At 40.4% G+C, this 15,533-nt stretch overlaps 1 protein-coding gene across 1 annotated transcript in view; it reads right to left on the bottom strand.

The window, feature by feature from the left end:
- ND-39 (NADH:ubiquinone oxidoreductase subunit 39) overlaps positions 1-15,533 on the bottom strand; it is a 91,751-nt gene that overhangs the window by 21,287 nt on the left and 54,931 nt on the right. Inside the window, exons 6-7 of the mRNA XM_068355103.1 lie at positions 8,739-8,900; positions 7,753-7,936 (exon numbers count right to left, since the gene is read on the bottom strand). Coding sequence (XP_068211204.1) covers positions 7,753-7,936; positions 8,739-8,900 — 346 coding nt within the window. The remainder of the gene's footprint in view (positions 1-7,752; positions 7,937-8,738; positions 8,901-15,533) is intronic.

Genomic DNA, 15,533 nt, shown 5'->3' with positions numbered 1-15,533 from the left:
TCTCTTAAATTGTTTTCCTGCTTTGCTACGTACAATACTGTATAATTTATATTTGTAAGGTAACATATTTTGTAAATGCTTTTACTGTAAATACTGTATCATTATTTATCACTATCATCATGCGCGTTAAATGCCTTGTATGTTCTGAGCGTGGTTGTTTACTGAGCGTACACGCCGTCGTTTCAGGCGGCGTCATAAAGAAAAAGATTTCATTTGGAAGTCCTAAGAAAAATACGTAAACTTAAACATTGGTAATAAAAAAATCAACATACAGTACTGTATAATCAATATAATCGATGCAAAAACTAACCTATACATATATGTGTACACTAAATGAGTTTGTTTCTTCATTATGATCAGAGATGAACGTAAACAAAACATTGGTTGCCATTTTTTATCGTGCTTTTTAGGTGTTTAGGAAACGCATGATATAAAATCGCCTTTAATATTTGTGCCTGTTTTAGTTTAGGGTGCTGTAGTACATGCATTAAGTGTTCTGTACATTAAAGGGTGGTTTGTTAACAGTACTACGTACAAGGGAAGGTTTTAAAAGTCCGAATATACATGTTAAATAAATAGGTAAATATGATGTCACTACTTCGCGGATTTTCACCTATCGCGCCCGCGTCTGGAACCTATCTACCGCGATAAACGAGGGTTCACTGTACAGGTGGGGGTGTACATCAACAGCGCCATCTGTCAAGTAGGTACTCAAGTACTCAATGTCAACAAGAACCAATTTTCTCCTCTGTCCACTGGGTCTCTATTGGGGAGGAAGGGTGGGTCCTTTAATTTATGATCATCGGGTAAGTATATTCAAAAATTTATTTTACTAAGGAAAATAACATTTTTCAATATTAAACTTACCCGATGATCATATAGCTGATTCACACCCAGGGGGGTGGGTAGAGACCAGCATTACATGTTAACATTATGAGCTAAGTATTCCGTATTTCATTTTAGCAGTTATTCAAAATAACAAGCATAAAATAAATAAGTACCTGGTAAGGAAGACGACTTGAACAATTACTCTGCCTTTTTAAGTACGTCTTCCTTACTGAGCCTCGCGATCCTCATAGGATGCTGAGCGACTCCTAGGAGCTGAAGTATGAAGGGTTGCAACCCATACTAAAGGTCCTCATCAAAACCTCTAATCTAGGCGCTTCTCAAGAAATGATTTTGACCACCCGCCAAATCAAGTAGGATGCGAAAGGCTTCTTAGCCTTCCGGACAACCCAAAAATATTTCAAGAGAAAGATTAAAAAGGTTCTGGAATTAGGGAATTGTAGTGGTGGAGCCCCCACCACTACTGCACTCGTTGCTACGAATGGTCCCAGAGTGTAGCAGTTCTCGTAAAGAGACTGGACATTCTTAAGATAAAAGACGCGAACACTGATTTGCTATTCCAATAGGTTGCGTCGAATATACTTTGCAGAGATCTATTTTGTTTAAAGGCCACGGAAGTTGCGACAGCTCTAACTTCTTGTGTCCTTACCTTCAGCCAAGCTTGGTCTTCCTCATTCAGAAGGGAATGAGCTTCTCGTATTAACAGTCTGATAAAATAGGATAAAGAATTCTCTGACATAGGCAAAGATGGATTCTTAACTGAACACCAAAAAGCTTCAGACGGGCCTCGTAAAGGTTTTTAAAATAGAACTTAAGAGCTCTTACAGGACATAATACTCTTTCTAGTTCATTTCCAACCATACGATAAGTTTGGAATATCGAACGATATTGGTCAAGGCCGAGAAGGCAGCTCGTGTTTGGCTAGAAAACCAAGTTGTAGAACATGTAGCCGTTTCGGATGAGAATCCGATGTTCTTGCTGAAGGCATGAATCTCACTGACTCTTTTAGCTGTGGTTAAGCATATCAGGAAAAGTGTCTTAAAGGTGAGATCTTTCAGGGAGGCTGATTGAAGCGGTTCGAACCTGTCTGACATAAGGAATCTTAGAACCACGTCTAAATTCCAACCAGGTGTAACCAAACGACGCTCCTTCGTGGTCTCAAAAGACTTAAGGAGGTCCTGTAGATCTTTATTGTTGGAAAGATCTAAGCCTCTGTGACGGAAGACTGATGCCAACATGCTACTGTAACCCTTGATAGTGGGAGCTGAAAGAGATCGTTCTTTCCTCAGATATAAGAGGAAGTCAGCTATTTGAGTTACAGAGGTACTGGTCGAGGATACGGATACTGACTTGCACCAGTTTCGGAAGATTTCCCACTTCGATTGGTAGACTCTAAGGGTGGATGTTCTCCTTGCTCTAGCAATCGCTCTGGTTGCCTCCTTCGAAAAACCTCTAGTTCTCGAGAGTCTTTCGATAGTCTGAAGGCAGTCAGACGAAGAGCGTGGAGGCCTTGGAGTACCTTCTTTACGCGTGGCAGACGTAGCAGGTCCACCCTTAGGGGAAGTGTTCTGGGAACGTCTACTAGCCATCGAAGTACCTCGGTGAGTTATTCTCTCGCGGGCCAGAGGGAAGCAACTAGCGTCAACTTTGTCCCTTCGTGAGAAGCGAACTTCTGCAGTACCTTGTTGACAATCTAGAACGGAGGGAATGCATATAGATCTAGATGTGACCAATCTAGTAGAAAGGCATCTATATGAACTACTGCTGGGTCCGGGATAGGTGAGCAAAGTATTGGGAGCCTCTTGGTCATCGAGGTTGCGAAGAGATCTATGGTTGGCTGGCCCCAGGTGGCCCAAAGTCTCTTGCATACATCCTTGTGGAGGGTCCAATATGTTGGAATTATTTGTCCCTTCCTACTGAGACAATCTGCTATGACATTCAAGTTGCCTTGGATGAACCTCGTTACTAGTGAAAAGTCTAGACCTGTTGAACAGGAGAGGAGGTCTCTTGCGAACTCGTACCATGTCAGAGAGTAGGTCCCTCCTTGCTTGGAGATGTACGTCAAAGCAGGGTGTTGTCCGTGTTCACCTCCACCACTTTGCCTTGAAGGAGAGACCTGAAGCTTTTCCAGGTCAGACGTACTGCCAGTAGCTTCTTGCAGTTGAAATGCATTGTCCTTTGACTCGAGTTCCATAATCCCGAGCATTCCCTACCGCCTAATGTCGCACCCCAGCCTACGTCCGATGCGTCCGAGAAGAGAACGTGGTTGGGAGTCTGAACAGTCAGGGGAAGACCCTTTCAAAGGTTGATAAAGTCCTTTCACCAAGTCAGACCAGACTTTATCTTTCCGGAAACCGGGATCGAGACCGCTTCTAGCGTCTTGTCCTTTTCCAGTGAAAAGCTAGATGATACAGAAGAGGACGGAGGTGTAGTCTTCCAAGAGACACAAAATGAACCACGGATGACAGTGTCCTAACCAGACTCATCCACAGCCTGACAGGGCAGTGTTCCTTCTTCAGCATCTTCTGGATGGATAACAGGGCTGGGGGTTGATCGTCTTGTTCAGCAATGTCCTCATCAGAGGGTTCCTCATCCGAAACTGATGAGGAAACGGCAACGGAGTGGGCAACGTCTGACTCGCTGAATCCGGTCGCACTGGTGGATGCGTGACGGAGCCGGACACAAGATCATGGTACTGCTGCACAGTCTGTGAACTGTCAACCATGGGGACGCGAGGAAGTACAGCGTCAACCCGAAACTGTCTAGACTGTCTGGGTTGTGCAGTCAACCCCCTACCGGGTTGCTGAGGTTGCCGCACTGCGTCACAACAAGTCACCTCTGCTGGTTGTTGAACGTCTTCCTAGTGACACACTGAACGTCCACAACCACCTCCGAGAGTCGCTTAACGTCAACGTGCGACTGGCAACCCACACTGGGTCGCACCGGTGGAGGAACCACCTCAACTGGCGGACGTGAGTAGGATACCTCAGCGTCAACAGGGCGTACAACCAACCGGTAGGAAGGTTGTTGGCTAGGAGGTTCTTCTCCGTAAAAAATCCTCTCTCAAGGACACAAGCTTGGACTGCATGTCTTGCAACAAAGCCCATTAGGGTCTATGGGAGCAGGTGTGGCAACATACGGGGTTAGCGACCGAAGCGGAACCATTTACCATCCCTGGAAGCCTTGTTATGCTTTAATTAAAGTCCATAGGAGGCTAAGCAGCTTAAGGCTCCTCTCCAAATGACAGAGTCCTCAAAGGAATATCAGAAGGAGGGAGAACAGCACTTTCTCATCTACAGGAACCATGTCCGAGAAAAGCTAGGTTATCTCAGTGAGGGTCTCACTGGTGCATAAGCAGCAGACCAGAAGGCAACGTTATGTAACTGCTTGACAGTCTGTGAACTGTCAAAAACTGAACTGTCAACCACAACGGGTGCGTGAGGACATACAGCACTGGTGCATTAGTAGCAGACCAGAAGGCAACGTCATGTAACTGCTTGACAGTCTGTGAGCTGGCAACAACCAAAGCTGTGTGGGGAAGCCTCAACTCCTGACTGACTAGTCTGCTGCGGGCGAGTGGCGGTAACCACAGTGGGTTGCGGAGGCTGACACACCGTGTCAAAACACGGTAGCTTGTGGTAGCTCACGCACGGCAACGGAGTGCTCCGTGTGTCTGTGGGAGTCAGCATGCGTCTGGCAGGGTCGACTGCGCATGGGTGGAGGAGCTCTCACAACAAGAGTGTGGGAGCAGGCAGCCATGCTGGGCGCACAACCGTGGCAGGTTGTAGGCAAACGGGTGCATCGTCAACCTTCTCTGCAGTCGGAGTGTGGGAGCAGGCAACAACCAAAGCGGAGTGGTGGTGCGTGGTGGGGACTGCCGAGGGTTGCGGAAACTAACGCATCGCGTCAAAACACGGCAGCTTGACTCCACCTTCCCACTGCTGATGCGGTAGCTCACGCATGTTAACGGAGGGTGCCGCACGTCGGCTAACATTAACATGCGTCTGGCAGGGTCGATTGCGCATCGGAGGTGGAGCTCTCCGCAGCCGGAGTGTGGGAGCAGGCAGCCTCAGCGTGAGCTGGGCGCACAACCGTGGCAGGTTGTAGGCTAACGAGAGCAGTGTCAACCTTCTCCGCACGAAACTCCTGCATAACCGCAGCTAACTGAGTCTGCATAGACTGCAGTAAAGACCACTTAGGGTCTACAAAAAACGGCAACAGACGGAGCTACTGTCCGTTGTGACTGAGGGTCTAAAACAGCTGGTGCGGCAACAGACGGAGTTACTGCCTGTTGCGGTACCACCTTGCCTCTCTTGGGAGGAGTGCAGTCGTCGGATGACTGCAGCGAGTCCGAACTGACCCAGTGGCTACACCTAGGCCGTTGGACTTGCGCGGAAGGGACCGACTTGCACTTAAAAAGCTGCAAGATGTGGTCCATGGTTTCTTACGAGAAACCTCTTCCGCAGACGAGGAATAAATGGGCTCTCTCGTCTTTGTGTGGGTGGGGCGATCTCACGTCGGCTAACGTGGGTAGATACGCCCGAAACCACGGAGGGAAAAACGTCTGTTCGTCGATCAAGGCCTGTGGAACCCATAAGTCGTTCGACATTACTTCTCCCCTGGGCTTGGGAGCTTGTAAGAGGTCCCGGACTAGGTGAACAACTGGCACGAACAGACGAACCCTCGGACGCAACACTGTAACACTTTGCGCATATCACTTTATCACTTTTGATTTTCTGTTTGCACTTATTTCACTGAAATCGAAACTTTAACTGATTTCTATCTGAAACACGCAATCCTATCCTTCATTAAAAGGTAGTAATTGCGAAAACAGTTTTACAATGCAACAGAAAAACATAAAAAAAAGATAAAGAATTCAGTGGCTGTAAAAAGAGACTAAACACTAGATCAAATAAACTACGTTTACAATCTCTCACCGCAGAAAGCCTGGGAACAAGAATAAAACCCTAGAAACGTTTTACCTTCTTCCCCTACAGCGACTAGGGAGAAGAGTAAAAAAAAAAACGAGAACAACGTTACCCGCTTGAACGAAACGTTTATTCTCCTCTCTCTCCCTCTCTCTCTTCTCTCTTGATTTAGCACCTGAGAGAAGAGCCCAATTATATATCGTTAAAACATGTTATTTGCTAAAGGAAAAAACTGAAAGGTTTCCCAAATAAAAAGTTCCTTTATTTAGAATTTAAACCATTTAAGCTAAGAAAGAATGAACGAAACGCTAGAATCGGTTTACTCTTACTGCAACGTGAAACCGTGATACACTCTCTCTCTAACGTAACGATAGAGCGCAAGTTGAACGTCCTGAACGTCAACAACTGCGGAGACTAAAAAACTAAACGTTAGTTCATCTTTGAAAACAGTACGAGACAATCAAAGAAATTCTTTCATAAAACATTAAAATTAAAAAAGTATTAAATTCTTAAAAGGTTAAATACGATATAACGGGCTCAATGTTAATTAACTTCGGTTCCAAGTAAGGACCGCCTACTAATAGGAAAGGTCGCATATAAACAAACATAAAAATTAATTTTTTATAAGTTTATAATAAATGGAAAGTTAATCGAAGAGGCCTATAAAGGCGGAGAGATATAAAATAAATAGATCTATAACTTGTTAAGCAAAATTACCAAAAACCTAAACACACTTCCGTCTAAGGGAAGGGTCGGCCATTTAAAAGTGAAAGAGAGTCCATACTCTCTTCGTCACCATAATTAAATCTATCCAAAACGAGTTCAAGTTTTGAAATGAAGATAAAACCCCTGCATAGCGAAAGCTCAAAACTGGAATAGTGTACTTCACCAAATCGTTGTGAAAACAAATCCAGTTAGGGACGGCGTATTTAGTAGGTCTTGCCATTGGCACGACAGAGAGAAAATTGGTTCTTGTTGACATCGAGTACTTGAGTACCTACTTGACAGATGGCGCTGTTGATGTACACCCCCACCTGTATAGCGATCGCTGGCGTATTCCGCCCGTAGGTTTTTTCTGTCGGGCAGCAGAGCTGACAGCTATATGATCATCGGGTAAGTTTAATATTGAAAATTATTGTTTACTGTGTTCACACATCGACTACTGTAGTTGTTTATTGGCAACAGAATATTAATAGAAAGTATATCTTTAGGAGTGGTTACTTATACTATTTACTAAATAAAATTTGCAGCCTATTAATATCCTAGTTTTTTTCTTATATTATTAAACTTGTATAGATAGAAAAGTTTCAAATGGTTCTAAGGAGGCTTCTGTCATATTTGTTAATTTATATGGCTGTATTTTGGACTTGAATCAGAATGTATTTCGTAAAATCTGAGATATCATGTTAAAGAGAATATGAGAAAATACAATGTGAGAATATATAAATATTCATATTTAAATTTAAAAGAAGATATCAAAGCTCCATACAGATAATCTGTTCGTTCCTCCTAATGTTCAAAATTGAAATTTATATAGAAATCTAATGGCAAAAATAAGTCCCTTTTCAATTCATATAAAAACTACTTCTAAAATAACCTTTACTCCATATAGCATAAAAAAGTCTGATAATTAATAAGAACACAAAACATTTCCCCAAAACATCATTAGCAATGAAACATCTAACCTAATTACAAATAACAGAGAAAATCTTTCTGATACATCACTCAAGAAATACCCTGAATGAATGTATTCCACTGCTAAACAAGGAACATGGAAATATTCCGAGAATCATTCTAATATCTATAAGTACGCCAACACTCAAATATGCATTTTAATTAGAACCTATACCTTTGTGACAACCACATTAATAAAATCAAAGCAAAAGATATGTATACTATGATCATTTTATCACATCTACAAGTTGCCAAAGCAATGAAACAAGGTGATGAACAAAAATATACTAATCAAGTTACTTACTCTCTCAATTTTATCGCGTGTCAGGTAATTCACAGGCCATGATGGGCAGAATTCTGTGATACGAGCTTTCAATTCAATCATTGGATCCCACTTCATGTCATAAATTGCATACCCTTCGTCAGGATTCTTCCTCAACACACGGTGGAACCAATCTATCAACTCGCACAGTTCATATCGACGAGGTCTGAAATATTAATTTGAACTCTAAAACTCCAAAAGGAAAAAGTGAATAAACTATACAATGGTATCCAACTGAAATACTGTATATCATTTAAAGAATGTAAAGTACAGTAAGTATTGCATTCCCATCAAAATGCACTTATACTGTACATAAGTTGTCAGTTTCTTTGCTTACTGATTTATAACTTAAACCAAAATTAGATATGATCACAGATGACCATTTTCAAATGTTGATATTATGAGATATAGAGGGTAAAATAGTCCAAGTAAAAATATCCAATCTCAGTACAGGCAACTGTTCACCATTGTTTCATCTGTCATCTTGAATTAAAAGTTTATATGAATTTTTGACAAACTACATACCAATGAAAGATATTGACTTTATATCTTATTAATACTTCTACATGTATTATCGTCTTTTAAGAGTTGTACCTCAAATTACGGAACCGAATATTAGTTTTTAATAATTAACGGAATAAAGGATTGCATTGCTCTGTAGAAATTGTTAAATTTTGTGGAACTTCAGAAGTTCAAACTTGCAGCCAATTTTTTTGTTGTTGGTCAACTGACACAAGTCAGTGTTTAGGAAATAGTGTTTATGATATATTAAAACTATAGCACAAAATTCTAAAATATATACAGTAATTTACAAAAACATTGGCTTAAAATTCACACAAAAGTAATTATTAATATGGCTTTAAAATTTACAAATTACTATAAGCTAAACCATAAAATAAAATCTCACAAACAGATAAAATCGTAAGTCCATGTGCAATACTGTACATTGGAAAGATAGTTATACTTACCCAGCTGCTTCATATGTCTTTCCAACAGCTAATGGGTCCTTAACAGCATTAACAATCCCCTGTGCGATGTCCCCGACGTACAATGGTTGCTTCCAAATATCTTTACCTGCCTTGGGTAGTGGCATAAACATGCCTTGATGTCTCCATAATCCAACATAATACCTGTAGTAAGGGACTAATTATTTTTTACAATAATATGACAAATTCGTAGATAATTTGTATTTTTCCTAACCATACAAACCTTGGCTATTTAATAGGGGTATTACTTTCAGCGTAGCTGAAATGACAAGCCATTAATTTTTAACGAGGGTTAACTACCCACACCGGTAGTTAGCATGGGGTAGGGAGGGTAGCTTGCTACCGCTCTCCCTCACGCACCTGTGATTGAGCTCACTTTGCTTGGAGGTAGGACTTCAAGGGGGAGAGGGATGGCGGGTAAGGTTTATATAGTTAGGAAAAATACAAATTATCTACGAATTTGTCATTTGTTCCGTAACTGGAATACAAACCACGCTATTTAATAGGGGTGACTCACCCATTACGAAGGGTGGACGTCCCAGCCAATCTGGCTTTTTGGCTTTACCCGGGGGCTCGTCATCCGAGTGTGTTAGCACTCACGGAATAAGGAGTCCCAGCGCCTCGCTAAAACTACGCAAGGTTCGCAGCCTACACTGAAATAATGGATGGTTTGTGTCTAAGAAAGCTTTGTTGGTTGTATGTTATGAAACAAACTATTACTTTTTTTTTTATTTTTATAGCCCTCTGTACCCACTAAAAAGTGCCTTAATCTGTTATTTCTTTCTAGGTACTAACAGCAGCCCCTACACTAAAAGGGGAATTTAGACTAAGTACTGTACAGTGAACCCTCGTTTATCGCGGTAGATAGGTTCCAGACGCGGCCGCGATAGGTGAAAATCCGCGAAGTAGTGACACCATATTTACCTACTTATTCAACATGTATATTTTGACTTTTAAAACCTTCCCTTGTACGTAGTACTGTTAACAAACTACCTTTTAATGTACAGAACACTTAATGCATGTACTAAAGTACCCTAAACTAAAACAGGCACAAATATTAAAGGCAATTTTATATCATGCGTTTCCTAAACACGCTAAAAAGCACGATAAAAAATGGCAACCAATGTTTTGTTTACATTTATCTCTGATCATAATGAAGAAACAAACTGGAGGTAGAGCTTTGTTTATTACCCAGACATATGTCCCATACTTTTCCCTTAGAACTACATCACATCTTCCTACTTTAGATATATATATATATATATATATATATATATATATATATATATATATATATATATATATATATATATATATATATATATATATATATATATATGTATATATATATATATATATATATGTATATATATATATATGTGTGTGTATATATATATATATATATATATTTATATATATACACATATACATACCTACATATATACATACATACATATATATATATATATATATATATATATATATATATATATATATATATATATATATATATATATTATATATATATATATATATATATATATTACTGTATATATATGGGTTATGGAAAAAATCCGCGATGGTCGAACCGCGAAGTAGCGAGGGTTCACTGTACCTGTAAAGTAAGGGTAAGGGTTAGGTTGGGTAGGGAATGTTGGGCGTTTGTCAGTACGTATGGGCCAGGTAGTGAGAAAAGTGAAGAAGAGCGGAATGAGTTCTGGAATGAATTAATTAGGCATGTAGAAGGACTGGGTAGAAGGAATTATGTAGTTGTCATGGGTGACTTAAATGCTAGAGTGGGCGCTGGAGAGGTAGAAGGTGTCATTGGTAAGTATGGCGTACCAGGTGAAAATGAGAGTGGTGAGACTGGTAGATATGTGTGTTGAGCAAGAGATGGTGATAAGTAATAGCTTTTTCAAAAAAAAAAAAGATAAAAATAAGTATACATGGGTAAGAGTGGCAAATGGAAGAGTAGTAGAAAGGGCATTAATAGATTGTGTGTTGATAACTAAAAGAATGTTTGGAAGATTGAAAGACGTGCACGTGTTTAGGGGTATGGCTAACAGTATATCTGATCATTTTTTGGTGGAAGGAAAATTAGTTGTAGCAAAAGAGTGGGGGAATACAGTAGGTGGATGTAAAAGGGAGCTAGTGAGGGTTGAAGAGCTAATAAAACCGGGGGTAAAAAGTAAATATCAGGAAAGGTTGAAAATGATATATGACGAAGTGAAAGTAAGAGAAACGGGCAATTTAGAGGAGTGTAAGTTAGTAAATGAAAATTTTGTTGGGATTGCACGTGATGTGTGTGTGTGTGTGTGGAAAGAAGGTTGTTGGAGGCAGCATGAGGAAGGGCAGTGAATGGTGGAATGAAGGAGTGAAGGTAAAAGTGGAAGAGAAAAAGAGGGCTTTTGAAGAAAGGCTGCAGAGTAATAGTATAGAGAAGTATGAAAAATATAGAGAGGAAAATGTGGAAGTAAAGCGCAAGGCGCGTGAGGCAAAGAGGGCAGCTGACCTGAGGTGGGATCAGGGATTGGGTCATTCATATGAAGAGAATAAGAAGAAGTTTTGGAAAGAAGTGAAGAGAGTAAGGAAGGCTGGCTCAAGAATTGAAGACAGTGAAAGATGGAAATGGAAGGTTGTTAAAAGGAGAGGAGGCAAGGAAAAGATGGGCGGAATATTTTGAAAGTTTACTGAATGTTGAGGATAATAGGGAGGCAGATATAATTGCTGTTGCAGGTGTTGAGGTGCCAGTGATGGAAATGAGAAAGAGAGATATTACTATAGAGGAAGTGAGAAGAGCACTAGATGAAACGAGAGTAGGAAAAGCATCTGGTATGGATGGTGTGAGACCTGAGATGTTGAAGGAAGGGGGTGTGACTGTTCTTGAATGGTTGGTGAGATTGTTTAATATGTGTTTTGTGTTGTCAATGGTACCAGTAGATTGGGTTTGTGCATGTATTGTACCACTATATAAGGGTAAGGGATATGTGCATGAGTGTTGTAATTCAAGAGGTATTAGTTTGTTAAGCGTAGTTGGAAGTGTATGGTAGAGTAATGATTAATAGGATTAAGGATAAAACAGAGAATGCAATCTTGGAAGTACAGGGTGGTTTTAGAAGAGGTAGGGGTTGTATGAATCAGATTTTTACAGTTAGGCAGATATGCGAGAAATATTTAGTAAAAGGTAAGGTGTATGTTGGGTTTATGGATCTGGAGAAAGCGTATGATAGAGTTGATAGGGAAGCAATGTGGAATGTGATGAGGTTATGTGGAGTTGGTGGAAGGTTGTTGCAAGCAGTGAAAAGTTTCTGCAAAGGTAGTAAAGCATGTGTTAGGATAGGAAATGAAGTGAATGATTGGTTTCCGGTGAGAGTGGGGCTGAGACAGGGATGTGTGATGTCGCCGTGGTTGTTTAACTTGTATGTTGATGGAGTGGTGAGAGAGGTGAATGCTCGAGTGCTTGGACGAGGATTAAAACTGGTAGAACATGTTGAATGGAGAGTTACTTGAGGAGGTGGATCAGTTTAAGTACTTGGGGTCTGTTGTTGCAGCAAATGGTGGAGTGGAAGCAGATGTACGTCAGAGAGTGAATGAAGGTTGCAAAGTGTTGAGGGCAGTTAAGGGAGTAGTAAAAAATAGAGGGTTGGGCATGAATGTAAAGAGAGTTCTATATGAGAAAGTGATTGTACCAACTGTGATGTATGGATCGGAGTTGTGGGGAATGAAAGTGATGGAGAGACAGAATTTGAATGTGTTTGAGATGAAGTGTCTAAGGAGTATGGCTGGTGTATCTCGAGTAGATAGGGTTAGGAACGAAGTGGTGAGAGTGAGAATGGGTGTAAGAAATGAGTTAGCAGCTAGAGTGGATATAAATGTGTTGAGGTTGTTTGGCCATGTTGAGAGAATGGAAAATGGCTGTCTGCTAAAGAAGGTGATGAATGCAAGAGTTGATGGGAGAAGTACAAGAGGAAGGCCAAGGTTTGGGTGGATGGATGGTGTGAAGGAAGCTCTGGGTGATAGGAGGATAGATGTGAGAGAGGCAAGAGAGCGTGCTAGAAATAGGAATGAATGGCGAGCGATTGTGACGCAGTTCCAGTAGGCCCTGCTGCTGCCTCCGATGCCTTAGATGACCGCGGAGGTAGCAGCAGTAGGGGATTCAGCATTATGAAGCTTCATCTGTGGTGGATAATGTGGGAGGGTGGGCTGTGGCACCCTAGCAGTACCAGCTGAACTCGGTTGAGTCCCTTGTCAGGCTGGGAGGAACGTAGAGAGTAGAGGTCCCCTTTTTTGTTTTGTTTCATTTGTTGATGTCGGCTACCACCAAAATTGGGGGAAGTGCCTTGGTATATGTATGTACTGTACCTGTTTATACGAAAGATGAAGTTGCCAAAAGGATAGTTACTCAAGACTTGTATTGTGAATATTTCTGCCCTGCTACATGGTAACTTAATTAGAAATTAGGAGCCAGTGAAACTAGATTAGTCTTATCAGTGACCTAAGTGGTAATATATTGACACACAGGGTTTATGGACAGTTTTTTTTCAAATACTTGCCCCAGAACCAGGTGAACATAAAGTGGCATAGAACAGTTATTTCAGTGATGGCCAAACTTTATAATTATTGTCAATTCCTAAACCCAGTGGATTGTTCATGCAGATTATGAACCACAGTGTTGCGGGGTTCTCCTCTAAGCTTCAAGTTTGTTCCTGTCATAGTCAGGAATAAATCTGCAGGATTCACCTGAGTATGTAACTTTGCAGCCTAATGGTACAATGGATATTGATAAGGACAGTACTGCTTTAGGGAAAATTATTGCAGTACAGTGAACCCTCGTTTATCGCGGTAGATAGGTTCCAGACCCGACCGCGATAGGTGAAAATCCGCGAAGTAGTGACACCATATTTACCTATTTATTTAACATGTATATTCAGACTTTTAAAACCTTCTCTTGTACGTAGTACTGTTAACAAACTACCCTTTAATGTACAGAACACTTAATGCATGTACTACAGTACCCTAAACTAAAACAGGCACAAATATTAAAGGCGACTTTATATCATGCGTTTCCTAAACACGCCAAAAAGAACGATAAAAAATGGCAACCAGTGTTTTGTTTACGTTTATCTCTGATCATAATGAAGAAACAAACGCATTTACACATCTGTGTATAGTTAGTTTTTGCATCGATTATATTGATTATTCAGTACAGTATGTTGATTTTGTTATTACCAATGTTTTACTTAATTTTTCTTAGGACTTCCAAAAGAAATGTTTTTCTTTATGACGCCGCCTGAAATGACGGCGTCATAAAGTACGCTCAGTAAACAAACGAAGGCATTTAACGCGCATGATGAAAGTGATAAATAATGATATTACAGTAAAAGCTTTTATAAGATATGTTATTACAAATATTATTTACCGTATCTATATAAAATCATACATACGTAGCAAAGCAGGAAAACAATTTACGAGAGAGAGAGAGAGAGAGAGAGAGAGAGAGAGAGAGAGAGAGAGAGAGAGAGAGAGAGAGAGAGAGAGAGAGAGATTGTTTTACATACGTAAATGTAAATTTTAAACAAAAAAAAAAGCCCCATTTCATATAAAATAGATTACAAATATTTTACTTTATCATATTACAGTAGTCTGTATAATACTGTAAAGTTCAGTACAGTATGTTGTTGTTATAGTCGTGGCGATGAAATTCTCACGAAACAAAAACACGCCATTTGATTACAACAGCTGATTCATTCTCTCTCTCCTCTCTCTCTCTCTCTCTCTCTCTCTCTCTCTCTCTCTCTCTCTCTCTCTTCGTGTTATACAATACTTACATTTAGATGAAGAAACTAAAATTAGTTTTCTTAGTGTCAATTAAATACGAAACAAAAAAATTATGCCGAGTCTACATCCATTTCAATCCTAGCTAAAAATACGGCATCCGATTTCATCAGCAAACCACTATTTTTTGGGAAACATCATCTTATTCTAGAAAATTGCTACTCTTTAAATAGTTAATTGCACATTAAGAAAGCGTGTACTTTTGTTTTTAAATTTCGGGTGTGTTTTAAAAATCGAGTATTGTTGACTTCTTTTTGTTTTACTTTTGGCCGTGATTAGATCAGCTGACATCTAGCTGCCGCTCGAGAGAGTACGAATACACTAACAAAGTATCGTTTATACAATTTCTTAACTTATTCAAACCGTCTACAGTATACAGTTGATATTACATAAGCACCGATGTGTTATAACCTATCAAGTTTTTTTGTTTATTACATTTAAACCCCCCCCCCTCTCTCTCTCTCTCTCTCTCTCTCTCTCTCCTCTCTCTCTCTCTCTCTCTCTCTCTACCTCTCTCTCTCTCTCTACCTCTACCTCTCTCTCTCTCTCTACCTCTACCTCTCTCTCTCTCTCTACCTCTACCTCTCTCTCTCTCTCTACCTCTCTCTCTCTCTCTACCTCTCTCTCTCTCTCTCTCTCTGTGGGCTACTTTTCACTACCTCCCATTCCTTACCTCTCTCTATCTCTCTAACAAATGATATCTTTGTTGCTCCTCAAAGTTTCATTTATATTGAAAATCAATCATGATTCAATTTTCCTTACTTTCTCCAATCTCGCACCATCGGTCACATCGCGGTATTTTCGAAATTTCCGGAAAATCCGCGATATATGTATATACATGGGTTATGAAAAAATCTGCGAAGTGGTGAATCCGCGATGGTCGAACCGCGAAGTAGCGAGGGCTCACTGTACAGTATTTTCAAAGTGTTATATTTTCATTTA

The sequence above is a fragment of the Palaemon carinicauda genome, chromosome 31, assembly GCF_036898095.1.
Source record: "Palaemon carinicauda isolate YSFRI2023 chromosome 31, ASM3689809v2, whole genome shotgun sequence".
Classification (NCBI taxonomy): Eukaryota; Metazoa; Arthropoda; class Malacostraca; order Decapoda; family Palaemonidae; genus Palaemon; species Palaemon carinicauda.
The sequence above is the reverse complement of the archived record's forward strand: the minus strand, read 5'-3'. Positions and strand labels throughout refer to the sequence as shown.